This window comes from Elephas maximus, chromosome 1 (assembly GCF_024166365.1).
Source record: "Elephas maximus indicus isolate mEleMax1 chromosome 1, mEleMax1 primary haplotype, whole genome shotgun sequence".
Taxonomy (NCBI): domain Eukaryota; kingdom Metazoa; phylum Chordata; class Mammalia; order Proboscidea; family Elephantidae; genus Elephas; species Elephas maximus.
This window is the reverse complement of record NC_064819.1, coordinates 185,024,098-185,046,948: the sequence shown is the minus strand read 5'-3', so window position 1 is coordinate 185,046,948 and position 22,851 is coordinate 185,024,098. Positions and strand designations below refer to the sequence as shown.

The following is a 22,851-nucleotide window of genomic DNA, read 5'->3' as shown; positions in this document are numbered from 1 at the left end:
TCGCCTCCTATTGTCAAATGAATGTCAACTCAGAATATGCAGGATCTCAGACTGAAAGAGGCTCTGCGCTGCCTTCGTTCTTGAGCCTCCTCTTTACACACTTATCACCTTAATATTAACAATTATAATGGCCAACTTGTTTCAGGCACGGTGCCGAGAGAGCTATACACATATTATCTTATTTAATCTCCCTCAATAACCTTATGAGGTAGGTGTTCTTACTGTAATTTCACAGATGATGAAACTAAATCGCAGAGAGTTTAGGAAACTTGCCCGAAGTCACGTGGTCAGTAAACTAAATGAAATCAAACACTGACTACCATTAAGCCCAGTTCGCCTTGCTCTTACATAGTCATTACAAATCAAAACCCATGGTTTCAGAAAGGATAGGTTGAGTACATCCTAACTCTCCATTTCCCCGCTGCAACTGCCTCCTAACTGGGCTCCCCGCAAACAATCTGCCGTCCTCCAATTCACTGTCTACATGGTAGGCAGTCGGATCTTAAAAAAAAATGCAGGTCATATTACTCTTGTACTTAGAGCTTCCCTCTCTCTTCCCTCCCTTTATTCTAGCTAAGTCCTCCTCATTCTTAAGGTATCAGCTTAGCTGTCATGTGCTCAGATGGCTTCCCCCAAGCCCTTAGACCCACTGTTCCCACTATACTGTATGAGATCGTTCATATACCCATCACCTAGCACCAGCCTGGCACAAAGGCTTGGATTAAATGCTTATAGAACAAATAAGTAAATGAATGACATGATGGAGAAGACTTACACCGAGCACTCCAGCGTCTTCAGTGTATTTGTCAAATCCAGACCAGCTCTACATTACCAAAGGTGCCTTCTGGTTGTGCCACAGACTGGTATGGAAATCTTTGACCTCTACAAGTCACGACAGCCCATTCCTTCTGTGAACCCACATCCTGAGTAAATTAACCTTCCACACCACAGGCTGGAGGAAACCTGCCTTTGCTCTTCCTTGCAGAAATGCCCAGACAAATAGATGAAAAACCCCTCAGTGGTATTCCTAGAGGGTTATCAGCTTCAGGGCAATGTGAAAGATGGGTATATTAGTTAAGGATGCATTCAGCTGCAAGTAAAATAAATACCAACTCAAACTGGCTTAAACTGTTAGAACATTTATTATTCCACATGTTGGAAGTCCAGTAACAAGGCAAGCTCCAACCATGTAGCATCACAGTTAGCTGTTCAATAATATCTTCAAGAGCCCAGATACTTCTCCTCTCTTCACTCTGTTGTACTTAGCATCACTGACATCCTGAGGCTGGCTTCTCTTATGGTCATAAGCCAGTATCAAGGTGGTTGTTTCCTTGTTCAAATCCAGCAAGAGAAAGGAAATCTCTCCTGCACCATCAAATGTAAGTCCTTCCCTACAATCTGGTTGAGACAATGAGGGACCTACGCCCACTCAGACCAATAACAATCTACAGGTCCTGGAGACCAGGAGAACGGGATGAACCAATTGATTTATACTAGTCATCTAGGGTGAAATGGATGCACTAGATAAGAAAACCAACAAAAGACTTGGGAGAACAAAATCTCCAGTGCCAATGATAGAAGGAAAAGAGCACACTTACTTCCATCCAACTCAATCAGGTTTTTCTCTTTCTAGTTGAGATGGCTCCTGAAGACGTCACATGTAAATACCATATATTCCTTTTGAATGTGTGATTGATTATATTACTTCTTGCTGATGCTAGCTTCTCTTCAAGTTATCATCTTCCTCTGCAGACAAGCTTATGTTGAGTCAGCATATAATATTTACAGGCTTATTGCTTACAGCAGCTATAGAAACTGCTCCACCCAACCCTGCACAGAGGCAATACAGATGATGCCGCGAATGTAAGCCAAATGGCTTCATTGCTCTTTTTTATATAGGCAGATCTTTGATAATATTATACAGCAGAGGTTTTCATCATTCTACACTGGATAAAATATCCCGCCTTAGGGATGCAGCAAAGGCTGAAGAGAGGAGAAGAAATGCTGTCACAGTCAGCAACCCTCTGGCATTGCTCCGCTCCACAAGGTGTCACATTTGTGTTTTCTGGAGCAGGGATTCCAAAGCCAACTAAGTTAACTGACACATTTAGGGAAAAACGGATGCTAATTTTCATTCCATCCCAGTGCGGATAACTTTTCAAATTAAACTGAGTTCCCTTTGTAGTGTTCATGTAAATATTATGAGATATCTAATAATTCCCTGGTTGGAGCTCTAATCTAGCACACAGGATCTTTAACTTCTAAATCTCTCTGCATGGGCTGTTTGCCTCCAGGATACATGCACATACGAACTACTCCTTTCATGGCCGGGTTGTGATTTTATTCTGAGGTACTAGCACATGAAGTAGAAAGGCTACACACATGCTTTAGAAATTTAGAAATAAGCTTCATTCAATTTTTAATAAATTGTCTAAGAGCTGGAAGGGAATTTATTGACCACATATTTCAAATGACTTGTCAAAATTTTCATAGCTGTCACATAGATGTATTCTCAAACATTTACTGACCAGCAAGCCTCTGAAAATCTTCTGATGGTCGTTGATACCCGATCCCACCGGCAAAGGGTCTTGAACATACTTCAAAAACAGCAAAGTCGACCTCTGCTGTTCTCCCACATTTGTGTGCTCTCCTCCCCTAGCCCACAATGTTTAGAGCTCTCGAATGATACAATTTCCCTGCTCTAAAAATCCAGCCAGATCTGCCCTCGTGCCTAATGTCCCATGTTCCAAAGACACCTTCAAGCAGTGCTTCCATCCTTCCTGGTGACTGATTTAAGCTCTTAAAAGGAAAGCAGTCTAACTGACTAGTAATTGATGAACTAGATTAAAATATTCTTGATAGCAGAGATCTAACTTTCATGTGTTTCCATCTCTGAGCCACACTTAGGATTATGTTTTCCTAAAGCAAACACACAATGGATATGAATTTAATTTGTTTAATTCTCCCAGGCTGATGCATTTAAAGAAGAAATCTAACTCAAATTGATTTCTAACTGGTGGAAAATTGTTTAGGAAGATATTTATGGAGAACAACAATAAAAAATATTGTTCTCCCTTCTCCATGCTTGCTTTGAACTAAGACTTCTAATACTTATGCCTCTAATAATCTCACCTCTCCTTCCCTGGCCCACATTAACCCGTTACCATCGAGCTGATTCAGGCTTATAGCAACCCTACAAGACAGAGTAGAACCGCCCTATAACGCTTCCAAGGCTGTAAATCTTTAATGAAGCTGACTGCCACATCTATCTCCTGCAGAGTAGCTGGCGGGTTTGAATCGTCAACCTTTAGTTAACCCCCGAGCACTTAACCATTGTACCACCAGGGCCCCTTGGCCCCCCATAAGTACACCATTAATTCATTAAAAAAAAAAAAATTTTTTTTTTTTTTTTTAGTATTATTCAACATCAGTTATGTTCATGCACTATGCTGGGCACTGGCAGAAAGCAATCAACAAGACAGACATGGGCTCTACCTTCATGCGGTTTTCTCAGCAATCAGTTTCCTTCTTCCCAATTATTTCCTGTTTTTTTGTATTTTGTTTCTTTCACCTGCTACTAATAATAACACAGGAAACCCTGGTGACGTAGTGGTTAAGTGCTACGGCTGCTAACTAAAGGGTCAGCAGTTCGAATCCACCAGGCACGCCTTGGAAACTCTATGGGGCAGTTCCACTCTGTCCTGTAGGGTTGCTATGAGTCCGAATCGACTCGATGGCACTGGGTTTGGTTGGGTTTTATGTAATAATATATAGTGAGCACATGGAATAGGGTAGGGTACCTTATCCAGACTTAGGGTTGGGGAGTCAGGATGCTTTCAGATTCACAGGTGCCTTCGTGTTTTGGTTGAAAGTTATAAAGTTATACAGACTGAGCTTCAAAATCAGTTTATCTTCATATTGCGCATTAAGCACTCACAGTTCTGCCCAATGGTTCCTTAAAATTGAAAACTTGGGCTTTATAATGCCATTCATTGCTTTGTCGTTCTTAGATGCTGTCAAATTGATTTTTGACTCATAGCAACCCTGTGTGACAGAGTAGAATTGCCCCATAGGGTTTTTTAGGCTATAATCTTTACAGGAGCAGATCACCAGGTCTTTCTTCCACAGAGTGACTGGGTAGGTTTAAACCACCAACTTTTCAGTTAGCAGCCAAGCTCTTAACCATTACACCACCAGGGCTCCTTATTTACTGCTTAACTTTATCCATTTTTTAAGTTCAAAATATCACAAAGAATAAATTGATGATTCACCAATATGGGAATTTTGACACAGAACGAGGGTGCATTTAATTCAGTAACATGTCACACGCCATCTGTGTCTCCCCCCCCCCTTTGTTTGAACAGTTGCTAATATTTGCCTAATAGGAATCAGAAATTAACATTATATGCACCATGAAGCCAATCACTTGAATGGCTAAGACAGCGGAACAATATTAAAAACATAAGGCTAGTTCTTTGCAAGGCTTTCCCCCTTAGCATTGTTTCCTGAAACACTTTAAAACTCCACCATTTCAGTCTTCAATGCTAGCAAGCGGCCATCTAAGATCCATCAATTGATCTCACCTGGAGCAAAGGAGAATGAGACAGAAGGGCCACATAAACCAGAGACTACATCAGACTGAGACCAGAAGAACTAGATGGTGCCCAGCTACCACTGATGGTTCCCCTGAAAGGCGACAGAACAGTGAATCCCTGATGGAGCAAGTGAACAGTGGGATGCAGATCTCAAATTCTTGTAAGAAGACCTGACTTAATGGTCTGAATGAGACTGGAGAGACCCCGGAGATCACGCTCTCCGGGCCCTCTGTTAGCCCAAGACTGGAACCATTCCTGAAGCCAACTCTTCAGACAGGGATTGGACTGGACTGAAAAACAGAAAATGATACTGGTGAGGAGTGAGCTTCTTGGCTCAAGTAGACACATGAGACTATGTGGGCAGCGCTCGTCTGGAGGGGAGATGAGAAGGCAGAGGGGGACAGGAACTGGTTGAATGGACACGGGGGATACAGGGTGAAGAGGAGGAGTGTGCTGCCTCATTAGAGCGAGTGCAGCTAGGAGAACACAGCAAGGTGTGTATAAGTTCTTGTACGAGAGACTGACTTGATTTGTAAACTTTCACGTAAAGCAAAATAAATTTTTTAAAAAAACTCCTCCATTTCTTGTATATGTCTCATATCCCCCAACCACCCTTTCCAAGAGTTAGTGGTAGAATACATCAGGCTGTGGAGATTTCCTTTTTAGAAAAAAAAGAAAAGTGCATTGTAGACTCTGGCTACTTAACCTACCTGCCTAATGGCAACTAAAAATGAAAAAAATTCTCAGGTTCCTAAATCTAATGAACTACATTCCAACTATAACAAAGAAAGTCAGGAAGATGATTCTGCTAAAAAAATGTATTTTTTCTTTTAATTTTCTAATCCATAGCTCAGCAAATTACAATCCTGGTGCACTGGCCCATTCTGCATACATTGCTATTTGCATACTTCCAACAATCACTGTTTTCTTTGACAAACTGATATCCAAAATGAGCAATCTGATACCCATTGCTATGAACGCTCTTAAACAGTTCTTTTCCTCTGTCATCGTCGAAAGCATGCTCTCAGGTTGCAGTTAACTTTGGGGCTGGGGGGGGTAATAACACGGTTTCTTCGCATTGGATGCAAATGAGTCCATTTATCAGCATTAGAGCTGCAAATGATCAATTTTCTAAAACCAGGATGAGCAAGCACCTTATTGCCTATAATTTTTTAGGCTTGAGAGCACCCCGGTTTTCACTAGGGAAGGTCAACCAAAATGCATGCATCCCATTAGGGGCAGGATATAAATGGGATGATCAGGGAAAGGAAAAAGAAAAAACAAATCTTTTTAAGAAGGCTTTTGCCTGACAGGCAGTGAAATTACAAAAACTGTCTGAGTCAGGGGAGGTAAAGAGGGTAAAATTTTAAAGCTGAAGCACCTTATCACTGCCTCCTGAATGGAGCTGAAATATAATGAAACCATATATGGCTCAAGAAGATTGGGGGGGAGCCTTTCTGGGGTGTCTGCTGTATAGGTGCATTTACACATTCAGATATTGCTAGCTCATAGGTAATTTCTCACTGAATATTTTTATTACCTTAGGTAATACCAATTCAGTGTGGTTCCAAAATAAAAATAAAACACATTAAAAATAAAGCTTTCTTCTTGAACCAACTCTAAACCAAAAAAAAAAATAGCAAGGAAATTTGGGGACTCTCGTCAAATAAACCAACAGTTGCCATCAAGTCAATTCTGACTCATGGCAGCCCCATCCATGTGTTGCAGAGTAGAACTGCTCCATAGGGATTTCAAGACCCTGACCTTTCAGAAGCAAATCACCAGGCCTTTCTTCTGAGGTGCCTCTGGGTGGCTTTGAACCACCAATCTTTTGGTTCATAGTCAAGCACTTAACCGTTTGTGCCACCCAGGGACTTCCATTGTCAAATAAGGAAAACAAATATCTCCAAATGGAAAACTATTCTCCACCTATAGGTCTGTGTGTGTGTGTGTGTGTGTGTGTGTGTGTGTGTGTGTGTCTGAGACAGACAGAAACAGGTGGATAGACAAAGACTCATGACAAATAATATCTACTTTACATATTATTTGGGAGATGATATACATATAATGGGTATTACATATTATGAGGAGTCCCTGGGTGGCACGAATGGCTAAGTACTCAACTGCTAGACGAAAGGTTCGCAGTTTGAACCCACTTGGAGGTACTTTCAGGAGACAGGCCTGGAGATCTGCTTCTGAAAGGTCATGTCCTTCAAAACTCTATGGAGCAGTTCTACTCTGCACACATGAGGTCACCATACATCAAAATCAACTAGATGGCAACTAACAACAACAATTACATAAATATATTTATATATCTCCAGAAATATTCAGAAAGGAAAAATATGAGACAAAGAAAAAGGTCAAGATACCATGGAATGATCATCTTCATCTGTGTATCTTATCTGGGAACCCATGATGCTTGCACACACAATAATGACCCTAAACTTCTAATGAAATCCACAGGCAGCATTAAGCGTGGCTGGGAAGCACTGGTTACCCCATCTCTCCATCAGCAGATAGGGTCAGTGCAAGGAAATGTAAAATCTTTGTAAATACTCTGGTCTCACTATGTGAACATAAAAGCAAGGAAAGTTCCCCAAGCCTGCTTCCAGCCAAATGGCTGCTCCTAACCCCTCCCATCTAGCAATTCCAGAGCCATCACTCAATGAAACAGGTCATCAGAGCTTGTATTTCACTCCAGCATTCACTGGGTGGTGGCAGTTTTTGTTTCATTGTTTTTTTGTGACGTTTCAGGCTTACCCCACAACTAGCTAAAAACTGATTTGTACTAGTTTCCAGCAGCAATTCCTTCCTTTCACATTGGCGTGAATGCCACTCACCAAGCCTGGCAGTACTGGAGAGCAAACAGTTAATTTCATGAAGCTGCAAATGTCCTTTCCAGAGCTTTCGGACTACACCCACCCTCCAGAACAGATCTCTCCTTCCCTACTATGCAGTTGTTATCCCAGTCACAAAATTAAAACCAGAGCCTGGATCGTCTTGGGTCTGCGCTGCTGCCAGGTGTATGATCAGTGCTGACCTGCCTCCTTAGCACAGGGAGACTTTGGTGCCCAAGCCATACACCAGCCTCTGCCCTCCCCCTGCCTCACAGCCTCCCCATTTTCAAGCTGTCACCCCCACCCTGGGATATTCGAGCACCCATCAGCATTGGGAGCGGGCTATAAGGCTGCCTGTTGAGTAATGGGTACCTCTCTGAGAGAACAGTGTTTCCCCTGCCTGCAGCAGGCTCCAGATTCGGACAGAGACTCCAGCCATCCCCAGGAATCCGGAGCCACAAAGAGCTCCTCTGATCCCACTGGCATCTGGGCTCCCCTCATTAGCACATTAAAGCTGCTCTGTTCCTTCCCTCCACAAGCTCTATGGAGCCTTTTGGGCCAATGCTCATTTTGAAACCTCCCCAGTTCAAGAGGCAGGAACCCTTTCCCAAAGCCTGTCAAACTCTCCTTTACAAACCACAGGTACCATCAAAGCGCCATCGCTGAGAGGCACAATTAGACCACAGAACATATGCCTTATGCCAAACTGGTCTTCCCAAGAAGAGGCTTTCTTTAAAACACACACAGACATACACACATAGACATATACACACACCCTCACGAGCACGTGTGCACACACACACACACACACGGAGTCAGACATGCACCCGCAAACAACAGAACAAAACAACAATCAAATATATCTAGCTTTCAAAAATAAAAGTAAAAGAACACAGTGATGCGAACAGACTTGTGTCTTGTTAATAGATGCATTTCAACTGGACTCTGGCTGACAGGCAAGTGCTCTTGAGAGACTGGCAGGGCCAAGCAGTGCCTGGGCACCTGAGTCTCCGCGCGCTGAGGAGGCAGGTCAGCACTGATCACAGGCCTGGCAGCAGCACAGACCCCAGAAAATCCAGGCTCTCGCTTTAATTCTATGACCAGGAAAAAAATTACATAGGCCTTGCCAGTTTTCCAACCATCTCCCAGATACTATTGCATATGAAAACCCCACAAATGCAATAGCAAGTGAAGACCTGGGATTATTTTAACTGGTTTACAATGGGAAAACTGAGGCCCCGAACAGTTAAGTCACTTGCCCAGGACAGAAAACATTCTAATGGGAACACCATCGCCTCAGTCACCCAGGCACCAAATCTCTAAGTGGCCATTAGTTCCCTCTTCTCTGACACCTATTCCCAAATACAGTGAGAACCCAAGTCCTGCTGAGCTCCCTCAAACATCCCTGCCACAATATGATATTCCTCACTGAATTCACTGATTGCTCTGGCTTGCTGCTCAGGCCAATCTGTTTCTGATTTAACCCTTTCCAAGGCAGACTCTAGAGAGCATCACTTTCTTTTTGCCCATCACACCCTCTACCAACACCACCACAAATGTCAAATAAGCACATAAAACCAAAAACCTGTTGCAGTCAAGTTGATTCCTACTCATAGCAGCCCTACGGGACAGCACAGAGCTGCTCCATAGGGTTTCCAACGCTGTAATCTTTAAGGAAGCAGGCTGCTGCATCTTTCTCCCGCAGAGCAGCTGATGGCTTCGAACTTCCAACCTTTCCATTAGCATTCGGGCACTTAAACCACTGCGCCACCAGGGCTCCAATAAGCACATAATACTTCCCTTAGATACTACTATATAGTATCTGTATGTATATATATATATATATGTATATAATGTTTCCTTTCTTACTCTTCAAAATTACTATTTTCTACTTCTCTCTTTACAAAGGTCCCACACTCTTCCCCATCATCTAAATAAAAAAAAAAGTTGCCCTAGAGTCAATCCCAACTCATGGCAACCCCAGGGATGTCAGAGTAGTTCTGTGCTCCATGGGGTTTTCGATGGCTGAGTTTTTAGAAGCAGATCGCGAGGGCTGTCATCCCAACCACCTCTGGGTAGACCGAAATCTCCAACCTTTCGGTTAGCAGCCAAGTGTGTTGACCGTTTGCGCCACTCAGGGACTCTTCCCAACCACCTGGTTCCTGTGTTCTAAACTGATACCCTTGCCTCAGAGTTCACGGAGAAAGGGAAGCAGCCAGACAGGAATTTGCTTTTATTCCACCACCAAATCTACCAAATCACATTCTCTGCCGTCTCTCCTACACTATGGACAGTATCCTGTTGTTGTTGTTGTTGCTGTTAGGTACTGTCAAGTTGGTTTCCACTCACAGCAACCCTAAGTACTACAGAATGAAACACTGCCCAGTCCTGCGCCATCTTCACCATCGTTGTTGTGCTTGAGCCCATTGTTGCAGCCGCTGTGTCAATCCATCTCATTGAGGGTCTTCCTTTTTTTCCCTTGACCCTCTACTTTACCAAGCATGATGTCCTTCTCCAGGGACTGATCCCTCCTGATAACATGTCCAAAGTATGTGAGACGTAGTCTTGCCATGCTTGCTTCTAAGGAGCATTCTGGCTGTACTTCTTCCAAGATAGATTTGTTCATTCTCTTGGCAGTTCATGGTATATTCAATATTCTTTGCCAACATCATAATTCAAAGGCATCAATTCTTTTCCAGTCTTCTATCCTGGTTCCTCTCAAAGGTCAGCCCCTCTCCCTGTGCTTTGGATCCCACCATCTTTAGGTTTCTCAAGGACTTCCCTCTTTCCTTTATGCCCATCCTCTCCTGCATATGCAATTCTCCCTCTCCATTATATTCCTCGTATCAGCACACAGAGCTGCTGTCTATCTCCTCTAGCAAAAGACTTCTCCTTTCACCCCGCTCCTCGTTAGGACTAGACTCTTCAAAAGTCATGTTCTGATCCCCTTCACCTCATATTCCTACCCCAAACCATTCCATTCAGGCTTCTGTCCCCAACATTCCTCGAGCCTGTGTTTATCAAGGCCCCAAAGATTTTTCTTGTTGCCAAATTCCTGATCATTTCTCTCCCCTTTGCTTAATTACTCTCATATAGCAGAATGCTTATCTCCTCCTTCTGGACACACTTTTTTTCTCTTGTCTTCTGGACACCACACTCTCCTTGTTTCTCTCCAACCTCTCAGACCTCGTCTCCAGTTCCTTTGCTGGATCCTCCTCCTCTGCTTGACTCTGAAAGTTGGTGGGCTCCTGGTTTTATGGAATGAATTGTGAACCCTCCCAAAATTTGACCCTGTTTGGAAACAGGGTTTTTCTCTTGCTATGTTAATGAAATCATATCAGAGTAGGGTGGATCCTAAACCTATGTTCTATAAAGAGCACAGCCAAGGGGAAGATAGATGCCAGGGAACACCAAAGAACACCAGGGTTGCTGGCAGCTACTAGAAACTGAGCCAGACAAGGAAGGGCCTCCCTCTAGAGCCACACCCTGAATTCAGACTTCTAGTCTCCTGAACTGTGAGAAAATAATTTTCTGTTCTTTAGAGACACCCATTTTGTAGTATTTCTGTTATGGCAACACTAAGTAACTAAGACACCTAGGATTAATCTTGGCACCCCTTTTCTCCTGTATTTACTCATTGCCTCTAGGCATCCTTATCCAGGACCATCCTGATGACATTCAAATACAAATCCCAAGCACTGATTTTTCCCTAGAATTCCATACTTGAGCTGTCATTTGACATTTCCAGTAGACACGCTAAACTTTACCAGCCAGAAGTAAACTCTTGACACTCTACTAATAAAATTGTTCCTTTCCCCAGGCCCATGGAACAAAACAAGACTAAAGAGGCACACCAGCCCTGGGGCAGGGACTGGAAGGCAGGAGGGAATGGGAAAGCTTGTAATAGGGAACACAGGGTTGAGAAGGGAAAGTGATGACATGTTGTGGTATCGTTAATCAACGTCATAGAACAATGTATGTACTAACTGTTTGATGAGTAACTAGTTTGTTCTGTAAATCTTCATCTAAAGTACAATAAAAAAAAAATCATTCCTTTCCCATCTTAGTAAATGGCACCATCAACCACCCAATTGCTAAAGCTCAAAAAAAAACAGGGAGTTATATTTATTCCTCTCTCTCAACCACTTCATCAAATTACTCAGTCAGCTCCATGGACTCTACACTTTCCAAAGCAAATCACTCCCAAATACAACCATTTGTCTTCATCTCCATTGCCATCTTTCAGTCCAAGCCTCCAACATCTTTTTCTTCCACTAGCCACCGTCTCCCTTGCAATCCATCCTCCAACAGCAGCCAGGAAGGTCTTTTCAAAACACTAACCAGATTATTCCTCTGCTTAAAGCCTTCCAGTTGCTTAAAACCTAATCTCCTCTCCCTGGCCTGTGGGATCCGAACAGATTTGGTCCCTGCCTCCCTCTTTGATCTCCTCCTCTACCACTCTCCACTCTCTATTGCACTCCAGCCTCCCTTTCTTTCAGTTCAGTATGCTTGCTTGTCTCATCTTAGCATTTCTGCCTGGAATGCCCTTTCTCCTGATGCTCAAGTGCTCCATTCCTTTTGGTCATTCTGATCTTAGCTTCAATGTCTCCAGAGAGAGAAGGCTCTTCCAACAACTCACATTAAAGGACCACGCATTACCTCTCTGTTACATCACTGGATAGTATTTATCACTACTATTTTTCTTATGTATTTGTTAATCACCTGCCCCCTACTAGAACATAGGCTCCATTCCCTAGTACCTAGATTGCTCCCCTCACCTAACTAATTATCCCTTGAATGTCTCCTAACCTGGAGTGAAGCCATAGCAGTAGTCCCTCCACTTAATGCTGGGGTCCCATGTAGCCCTGACCCACCTTTCTGTCATCCAGACCCATCAGCCCTCCTTGAGGGGTAGCACTGTCCACCCATCCCACTTACAGCCCATTCACAAGAACTAGGTTGCTACCCTGTACTGTTTTTCAGCTCCAAATAGTTTCCCTGCCAACATTTTAGGGAGCCCCTTAGGACGGGGCCCCCAACTGAACTCCAGGCTATTTGGTTGAGGCCTTGATACTTAACTATTGTTCAGCCTGCCCTGCTGCCTACACACCACTCACTGGGACTGTACAGATTTCCAGGGCCATTACTGGCACCAGCCTAATGCCACCACTATGAGGAACCCCTGTCCATGAAAATGCCTTATCTCCTGATTAGATGTCCTCCCAAAATCTAGACTCTCCGTTGCTCCCACTTGGACATTGGGCCAGGGCCAGTGTTTCTCAGACTGTCTGCTGTAGAATGTCAGTTATCTTTTTTTTTTTCAATTCATTGCAGATAGTAGTTCTGTAAACCACAATAAAAATAATTTACTAGAAAAAGGAAATGGCAAGAAACAAAAGCCTACAAAAACAATCTCCAAAATTTTAATATTAGAACAAAGGAATGTAAAAGCACTCTTTTTCTAAATGCTTACTCTTGATTTCCCTTCTTATCACAGTCTGGTCTGGCACACGTCTATGTTCATGTTCCTCAGTAGCTGGCCACTGTCTTCTTAGCCACCTCTACAGTTCACACAGCACCCTGTCCCCCTTCCATCCTGGTAAGCAGATCTCTTCCCTGTTGTTGTTATGCACAGTAGAGTCCATTCAGACTCATAGCAACCCTACAGGACCAAGTATAAACGACCCCATAGAGTTTCCTAGGCTCTAATCTTAATGGGAACAGATCACCAGGTCTTTTCTCCCATGGAGCCACTGGTGGATTCCAACCACCGACTATGTTCCCCACCCACTATGGTCCAAGCACTGTTGGATGTTTTCCCAAAATAATCTAATCTAATCCTCCTCTCTTCGACCCTGGTCCAGATTCTGTTAAAATCACAAGACTTTCCTCTCTATCCTGGCTGTGCCCCACTTCATTCGGACTCCAGATTTCTCTTCCCTAAATGACTGCAGGAGCCTCCTTAATGATTTTGCTCAGAATATCATTCTTCAGGCACATCTCTGATCATGTCATTTCTCTACTCAATAATCTGCAATGATAATAACCCATCATCGTTAGTTAGAATGAAGTCAAACTTCTTATCCAAATATCCAAGGCTTTCTATTATCTAACCCCATCTTACAAAAAGCCTTACTTCATTCTACTACCCTTTACACCTGTTGCTGCTGTTTTTAATCACCATCGAGTGGGCTCTGACCCATGGCAACCTTATGCATAACAAAACAAAACATGACCCAGTCCTGTGCCATCTTCATAGTCATTGGTAGGTTTGAGCCCATTGTTGTGCCTATTGTAACAATTCATCTCATTGAAGGCTTCCCTTATTTTTCTTGGCCCTCTACTTCACCACACGTGATGTCCTTTTCTAATGTTTGGTCTTTCCTGATGATGTATCCAAAGTAAGCAAGTCGAAGTCTCACCATTCTTGCTTCTAAGGATCATTCTGGTTGTATTTCTCCTAACACAGATTTTATTTGTTCCTCTGGAAGTCCAAAGTATATTAATATGCTTTGCCAGCACCAAAATTCTGATGCATCAATTCTTTTTCTGTCTTCCCTTTTCACTGAGCAGCTTCTGCATGCATATGAGGCGACTGAAAAGACCATGACTTAGGTCAGATGCACCTAGTCATCAAAGTGACATCTTTGCTACAACTTTAAAGAAGTCTTTCAAAGAAGATTTGCCCAATGCAATATGTTGTTTGATTTCTTGACTGCTGTTTCCATGGATGCCGATTGTTGATCCAAGTAGAATGAAATTGTTGGCAACTTCAATTTTTTCTCTATTTAGCATGATGTTGCTTATCAGTTGTGAGGATTTTCGTTTTCTTCATGTTTATACCTATACATCCTACAATCTTGTAAAACTGGACACTTAATCCTCTCCCAATCTCTCGTGAGAGAAAGAATGGTTCATTCTTTCTCTTACCCCACCCATATATTCCTATCCTACCCATCTGTCAATGCCAACAGCAAATACCATCCCTGGTCCCTTCTGCCATGTCTCCATACAGTATGGGCCCTCTCTCTTCTAGGGTCTTATAAAAGCACTTGGCTGTGACCACATAAATTGGTTGCCCCAACTATAAAAAGGATAATAATGAAAATGTTTTAATAACATTTGTTATATGAAACTAACATATAATGCAATGCTTTATAATGCAAATTTATGGTTTATAATGTTTGAGCCACTGCCTAAATGCTAATTTTAACTCACACACTCTCATTAGGTTGGATAAAATAATAAAGTATCCAGTCTTTCACCAACTCAACCTCATGCTGTTGTCATACATACATCTCTCTCAACTCATAAACATATGCCCAAGCCCCTTGGAGCTTATGCATCATTGGCATGATAATATTTTCAGTAAACTCTATTTTCTTGGGTTATTTGGCAATGACTCTGATAGGCTCATCCTGAAATGGCAGGATGGGTTTCAAATCTCTTCTCCTTTTTCTCTTACACTGTGAAGTTTTTTTGTGAAGTTAGGTGAACATTTATGGCTCCTTTTTTTAAGCCCTAAATGAAAAAAAAAAAAATTCTAGAGTATTCATCAAGAAGAAAGATCTGCTGCTTGATTTTCTGTATACACTGAACATTCTTACTGTGGATTCAGTCTTTCTCTTGAGCACTTTTCCCAAAGGTGAAGCAACCTAAATCTCAATTTATGGAGCCTTTTTTTTTTTTCTTGTGCACTTCTGTTACATAAGCTTGAATATCTAATCATTTTTGCAAGGTGGTCTATGTTATCTTTATTTTTACCTTGTCTAAATGATGCTGAAAGGGTAATAAAAGTTAGAAACTGCTGCCCCACTAACAACACCCAGCAGGCCACACCAGCCCATGGCTGTCTGGTTCACCACTGTGATCCAGTCAGTGCCCAACACATAATCACACAGTAAATATTTCTTGAATAAGTGACTGACTAACTGAATGAATTAATGAATGAATGAGGGGGAAAGAACACCAGAGAATTGTTCTCTTACACGATGAATCAGAGCACTTTGTGCTTTTTTCCAAAATCAAGGATGATTAGGAACTGTAGTCCTGTTACCCTAAATCTGGATATAATTAGCATGATTTGGTTTAAAAAAGCTTTTAGGATTTTTTCTGATCTTTTATGTAGTAGGTTTCCCTAATCAATTTGTTTAAAGTGGTAGGAACTGGTGGCTCATAATCTCGGAAGCAATAGACTCGATGGCAATGAGTTTAGTTTTGGTTTAATCTGAGAAGTTACAAAATGAAATTTAAGGTATTGCTTTTAAATTATCACAGAATCACAGAGGTCTTGATGGGGAGGGAGAGACAAGGAGTATTGTTCCAGGTTGTGATGTATGCGTCCTCCGGAAGAGGGCTCACACACAGTAACTGCTTAAGAATAAATGAATGCGTACTTGTGTACGTTCAGGCCACATTCAAGAAATAGGCCAAATATTTATGAGTGTCTTTCCCATGTGTCTACTAGAGTTTGACTTCCTAAACATACATCTTTCGAAACATAATCAAGACTTAATGTGTTTGAAAAATATACGGTAAATGCCTATTAGCCTGAACTGAAATGAATGAGAAATCTAAACTAAAACTCAGTGGTAGTACTTTCATATTCTGCATTTTACTTTGATGAGAAACGGCAACCAAATAATAAATCAGCTCTTGCATTAAGTAACTATGGGCAGCCAGCTCAATTTCCTATACCGTCTACACCTACAGCTGTGCACAGTAAAGACAGACCTCTATGATGATGGTCCTGAGGGACCGAAGGATGTGGAAATAGTAGAAGGTCAAAGAAAACTTATATGAAGACAAATATATTTACCACCTGTTGACTACTTGGAAATGCATCATCTTTATCTGAGGTAAACCAAATGGTCCTTTAATATGAACATTCATTTCTCCAAGCACTGTGCATAAATAGAAGTACACTGTACCGTGTTTTATTTTAGTTTTATAGTTTTGTTCTTTCAGATAAAAATAAATGCATCCTTCAGACATTATTTACTACCGATCTTAAAAATGTCTGTTTTGAATCATGCCACACAGTTCCATTTGGAATATTTTGTATTAATTATCCTCATTATTGGCTGATCTTCCCTTTTTCATTTTGACATCTGTTAGAAGGAGCAGGCTGAGAAACAACCTCACCATTAATTTCTTAACAAAAGTCTTCTCACTTGATGAGAAAGGATCATTTAAATTATATGTCTTCATCAGCTGGATCTAATATCTAATTTAAGCACAACCCCGTTCCTTGACAGCTACTCCATGGGTTCTCCATGCTCTGTCCACCTTAATTTAATGTTTCAGAAGGACTATAAATACATATTTTCCCATCTTCTGTGATAACTTTCCCGCTTGAACATTGATTTTATGTAGGTTTGCTACCAACTTTCCAATGTATTCTCCTTAATGTTCCTTGGTTTAGAATCCAAAAAAAGGTTCAGAAATTTTAAAATGAATGTGTGAGAATGTGTGTGTGTGTGTGCTGGGTCCCATTGAACTGATTCTGGCCCACGGTGACCCCATGTGACAGGGTAGAACTGCCCCATATGGTTTTCTTGGCTGTAATCTTTTTGGGGCCAGACTGCCAAGTCTTTCTCCCTCGAAGCCACTGGGTGGTTCAAACAGCCAAACTTTCAGTTAGCAGCCAAGCACTTAAGCATTGTGCCATCAAGGCTTCTTTTGAAAATGAATCTAAATGTCAGTTAGTTCCAAATCAAATGCATGGATGACCCAGGGTCACCAATGGTTCCGTTCTAATGATTAAACACCTCCAAAAGAACGAACAAATCTATCTTGGAAGAAGCACAGCCAGAATGCTCCTAAGAAGCAAGGAGGGCAAGACGTCATCTTACATACTTTAGACATGTTATCAGGAAGGATCAGTCCCTGAAAAAGGCATCATGCTTCGTAAAGCAGAGGATCAGCAAAAAAGAGGAAGACCCTCAACGAGATGGACTGACACAGTGGCTTTAACAATGGGCTGAAACAAAGCAACAACTGTGACAATGGCACAGGACCAGGCAGCGTTTCATTCTGCTGTACTTAGGATCGCTAGGAGTTGGAACCGACTCGATGGCACCTAACAACGATAACAACGAAAGACTCAAAATGACAGCAAACCATTTGTAACTTGAGACAACCCAACATGTCTCTTATTTGGAAGAAAGTATAGATCTAAAACCAGAAATTCATGATTATTTTTGTTAGGAACTGAAAATAATATTCAAGTGGGAAAAAACTAAGCAAAAGCACACACATGCAAAACACAAAACCAGCTATCATTCATTTTTCAAAAACATTTCATTAAGTAACCATTTTAGAGGAGAAAATCATCAATATCTACTCAGAATCTACACCTCCATGTTTCTAAGAAATCTCCCTGTTATCAGCAGTTTCTGACAGGATCATCAACTGTTTGCCCTTGAGGTATTTTCTTTTTGTCATATCTTGCTTGCCCATGGCAGGGTAATAAATACTACTCCATGCTAAGAAACAACAAAAAAAAAGAAACAAGTGAGGAAGAATTTGCGATCATTTTTCCTTGTTTGAACCAATATATTATTCCCAGTCTTTGGAAATTAAAGAAGTAATAATTATTGCAGTATTTAAATCACCATGTATGTCTTGCATCTCACCGCCAAAACGATTTAAAATAGGACAGGGAAAAAGGGGTAAGGACATGAAACAATCCATTAATTGGTTGAAAAAATGATCTATCATCTCCTCTTTAACCAAAGTCATGAATACTATTACATCCTTCTCTAATTGCATTATAGAAATTGAACAATCAGTGAGATGCCCCAACTGTCATGGACAAAATTCTGCAATCCAGCTCTACAAGTCTTTAAAGTAAGGGGAAAGAACATAGAGCTATTCTAAGGAAATAAAATCCTGTAGGATAATGTAAAGTTGGTTTCTTCAAGATAACGCTGCATTTTTTATTCTAAGACCCTTGAGAGCAAGTACTTTTAATTAAATATTGATCAGTACTCTTTTCTTTATTCCTCAGCAAACAGGATACAGACACCATAAAACCAGCTGCCATCAAGTCAATTCCAACTCTTAGTGACCTCGTGTGTTTTTGAGTAGAACTACGTTCCATAGGGTTTTCATGGCTGTGATCTTTCAAAAGTAGATTGCCAGGCCTTTCTTCCGAGTTGCCTATGGGTGGATTTGAATTGCCAACCTTTCAGTGAGTTGCCAAGCACACAATCATTTGTGTCACCTAGGAGCTATACATGCATATAGACAGCTTAAGAGTCTGTACTTCTTCCCCTGGCTTGGCAGGTGCTGTCATTGTGTGCTGTCAAGTTGATTCTAACTCATAGTGACCCTACAGGACAGAACAGAACTGCCCTGTATGGTTTCATAGGCTGTAAATCTTTACAGCAGCAAATCACCAGGTCTTTTCTCTCGTGGAGCCTCCAGTGGATCTGAACGTCTCTGACCTTCGAGTTAGCACCTGAGTGCTTAATCACTGCACCATCAAGGCTCTACAGCTGTGGTTATATACTGTGACCAATGGCAAGCAGGTGACCAGGTTTGCATTGCTTGCATTCTAACACTCCTAGTCCCACTGCACCATCCTCAGTCTCTCAGCACTGAACCTTTGGCCCAAAGTGACGCCAAGAACCAACAGAGGGGCCACCCCACTTGGGTCACTGAAGCAACACCCCCAACCAGCTCACAGTAAAGTATCTGTATGTCAAAAGTTGGAGGGATATTTTCCAGATTGGCTCCTAGATTCCTGATTGGCAAGTAGTTTCCACTAGCAGCGAAACACTAGTCTAACACATCCCAACAGTTAAAACCCAAGGGAAGCCATACCCGGTACTAGCGCGAAACCAAAAAAAAGAAAAAAAACTCGTAGCTATTGAGTCGATTCCGACTCATAGGGACCCTAGAAGGCAGAGTAGAACTGCCCCATAGGGTTTCCAAGGAGCAGCAGGTGGATTTGGACTGTCAACCTTTTGGTTAGTGGCTGAGCTCTTAACCACTGTACCATTATACCTGTAAAATTCCACTTTTCCCCATGCTCTTGCTTTTGCTTAGAGTCCATCACTTGGTAGCCACTACTAAGGCTATCTCCTGTTGACATAATCATGGCATATAAGCCAAGCCAATCACCATACTGAAGAAATTATTCCATCCAGATTTTTTAATTTATTCTGATTGTTTCTTCACTCTCCTTACCAGAGATGCTTTTTCTCAAAAGAAATGGCTTCTTCTTATGCTTTAAGAATGAGGAAAAGTCATTTACTCAATATGAAATATTACATTGAAAATTCTGAACAACTTTGAAAGACAGATAAATGCGTTTTAGTTTGTCTAAAGATTATAACCCTAGGGTTCTAGTCATAAATGTACCTTCAATTCAGTGTCATTAACTCAGACTTTGAGCCCAAGTTCCTCTTCTAAGAATGAGGAATAGTGTATTTCATGTCAGAAATCCCAGAATGCTTTGTAAAGCACAAATTTCTACACACAATGTACCGTAACTTAACTTTATTTCCCTGTATTGCTCTCACAGACCCATATACACCTGAGACAACAAAAACAAGTTGAATAAATGATTTGTAGAGACCATTATATTTTTCCAAGTATTTTTTTCAGTATTATCTAATTCTCAAAACCACAGTAAAGGTGGTAAGACAACTATAATGAAACACATTTTACAAAATGAAGAAACTGAGACCCAGAGAGATGGTGGGCTCTGCCCCAAGCCACGTGGCTAGTTAGTGGCAGAGGAATGACAACCACGCAAGTTCCCTCATTTCCAGTGCAGTGATCTTGTTATCCTGGACTCTAAGATTCATTATATGGGAAGAAATAACTTGCACGGAATCAATAATAATTTACAATTAAGGCAAGATAAATGACCTACTGCACCAGTTTTTTTTTCTAGTTTGATGAGGAAAATTAATAATTAATATATTCTGCTTAAAATTTTAAATAGCCAATACCAAGACATTAAAAAAAAAAAAAAACCTGCAGGTACTCATAAAGAATAAGGAAACCCACATGAGCCAGCACCTTCCTGACTTACTCTGCTCATTATCTTTTAAATACAGTATTTTGGAAGACGTTGTTCCCCACTACAAATCAATGGAATGTAAAGGTCTGACTTCATATTACCAACTCATGTCTCACTTCAGAGTGAATTTCTTCTTGTTTGATAAATGGAAAAATGCAGAAGTAACCACAATCTTACACACGTTTTCAGAGAGGACTCTTGAACGGTTTGGGTTTTGATAGAACTAAACTAAACCATTCTCCCAAAATAAAGATATCTTTCAAGCTTCTACTTTTGTACAGTTTGTACTCCTAGTAGAGCCTTAAGCCCCAGACAGGTCGATGTGAATTCCCTGGGGAATCTTGGCTACTCAAAACTGTACCATACAGAAGACTGTATAAACAGAGCTACAGGCGCTCCGAAGAACACTCACGCACCCAAATAAAAACACAAAAGCGATTCTGGGTGTGTGTGCGCGCGCGCGTGTGTGTTTTATGGAAGCTCATCCACCATTTCAAGTTACTTAAGTAAAAGTTCCTTTCACATCACAGGCTAGGCAGGGGCTCCAGGGAAGCCCCTATCCTCACGTTAACCCAGGTCCTCATCCTAAAACGCCTCGGTCCTTGATCGAGCCACTGCGCAGATTCCAGCACAGGAGGCGCTGGCGATCGGTGTTCGCCTCCTCTGGCTTAGCGTGCTTTGGAACGACCAGCGCCTCCTTTTCACACCCTTCCCGGAACGTTTTTGCACTCTGCAAGGGTCTGACCCAGGCCTCTAGCCTCCCCCTCCCTGCTCGCGGCCAAGATGAGTCTGAGCCGCGACTGGACCGACATGCAGGAGAAGTGGGCCCCCTCCAGCCCGCCGGGTGGTCGCCCCCACTCCATCCCTGGGCTAGGGGGTTGGAACCGCTGGGGTGGGGCGGGCGGCGGCGCGAGGCCGGCGACTCCACGCTATCTCCGCAGCCTGACGCCTTCCCGCCTCCACCTCGGCCCGGCTCCGTTCCCGCCCCTGAGCGGAAAGCTTGGGTGAGAGTGGAAAAGGGAGGAAGTGAGGCAGCGTGCGTGTGCTAGGCGTGAGTGCAGACACACACAGGGTAGATAGGTACTGAAAACCCCGCCTCTCTCCCAACTCCCTCCTCGGACCAGCCGCAGCTCGGGCGCTCCGGGTCCCCGCGCGCCGGGACAATGCTCCCGCAGGCAGCCTGAGTGCCCGCGCCGTATCCGCGAGCGCGCGTCCCGTCGACGCCCGGCCTCTTCATTCTCCGCCCGTCCCGACCCCGTCCCAAAGGGCCTCCGGGACCGCCCTGGGGACGGAGGGTACCCCGGGCCGGGCGCCCGCAGACTCGGTCCCCCGCGCCCTCGCTCCGCGCCGCCACCGCTCACCTGTTCAGCACTTTGCGGATCCTCTGGCGCACGCTGGCCCGGGAAGAGGCGGACAGGCTCCCGCCGCCGCCGCCGCCGCTGCCCTCGGCCGGCAGGTTCTCGATGGTGGTCACCACATGGTTCGGCGGGGCTGGCGGCGGCGACTGCAGCGGCTGCTGCGGCGGCTCGGGGGGGATCATCGCGGCAGAGGCGGCGGCGCGGCGGCGATCAGAACGCAGCCGGGCGCATCCTGCGCCGGCTCCGGGCCCGGGAACGCGCAGAGGACCCGGCCGGGCGGCCGCGGCCCGGGGAGGCGGTGCTGCCTGCGAAGCGGCGAGGCGGGGAGACACCCACCGCTACCGCTGCCACCGCCGCCCAGCCCGCCACTCACTCCTCTCTGGCGGCCGTGCCGGCACCCCCGCGCCGGTGCCGCCGCCGCCTCCTGCCCTGGCTCTGCCTGAGCGGGGTCCCCAAGTCCTGGCACGCCCCGTGGAGTGGCTGCGGAGAGAGTCGCGCGGGGGCGTGGGGAGGTCTGTGGGCTCGAGGTACCCCTACAGGGAGAGGGAAAAAGAATGGAGGGCCTTCTCTCCCGATGCTGAGGTCTTCTCGGGGCAAGCGGCGGCAGTTGTGCTGGCGCCGCCTCAGCCTGCCCGCCGCTCGCTCGCTCGCTCGCTCGGAAAACTGCCGTCTGTGTCTCACGGAGTGAGAGACCGAGAGTGAACCCTGAAAGCCGGGCGGGGGCGCCGCGGCGGCGACGAAGGGGGGCGAGGGCGGGGAAACGCACGCTCTGCTCTCGCCAGAGGGCGCTCCCGAGGTCCCTTAGTGCCCCTACTCTCTTCTAACTAGTCCACAGATAGGGAAGCCCAACATCTGGGTTTAGGCGAAGAGGTTTTTGTTTTGTTTTTTTAATTGAGCGGACTGGAGATGGATCCTCCCTCCGAAGTTGGAAGGGAATTTCTCGCACCTGCGAGGCGCCTCCGAATCCAGCACCACCAGCCCGGGACAGCGGCAGGGCTCCTGAGCAGGCGCCGGCCCCGCAT

General features: G+C 43.8%; 1 protein-coding gene across 1 annotated transcript in view; it reads right to left on the bottom strand.

Annotated features, from left to right (window-relative positions):
- Window positions 1–22,513, bottom strand: part of SLC35F1 (solute carrier family 35 member F1) — a 536,791-nt gene extending 514,278 nt beyond the window's left edge. The window contains exon 1 of the mRNA XM_049899834.1: window positions 21,833–22,513. Coding sequence (XP_049755791.1) covers window positions 21,833–22,011 — 179 coding nt within the window. The 5' untranslated portion in view covers window positions 22,012–22,513. The remainder of the gene's footprint in view (window positions 1–21,832) is intronic.
- Between the last annotated feature and the right edge of the window lie 338 nt (window positions 22,514–22,851).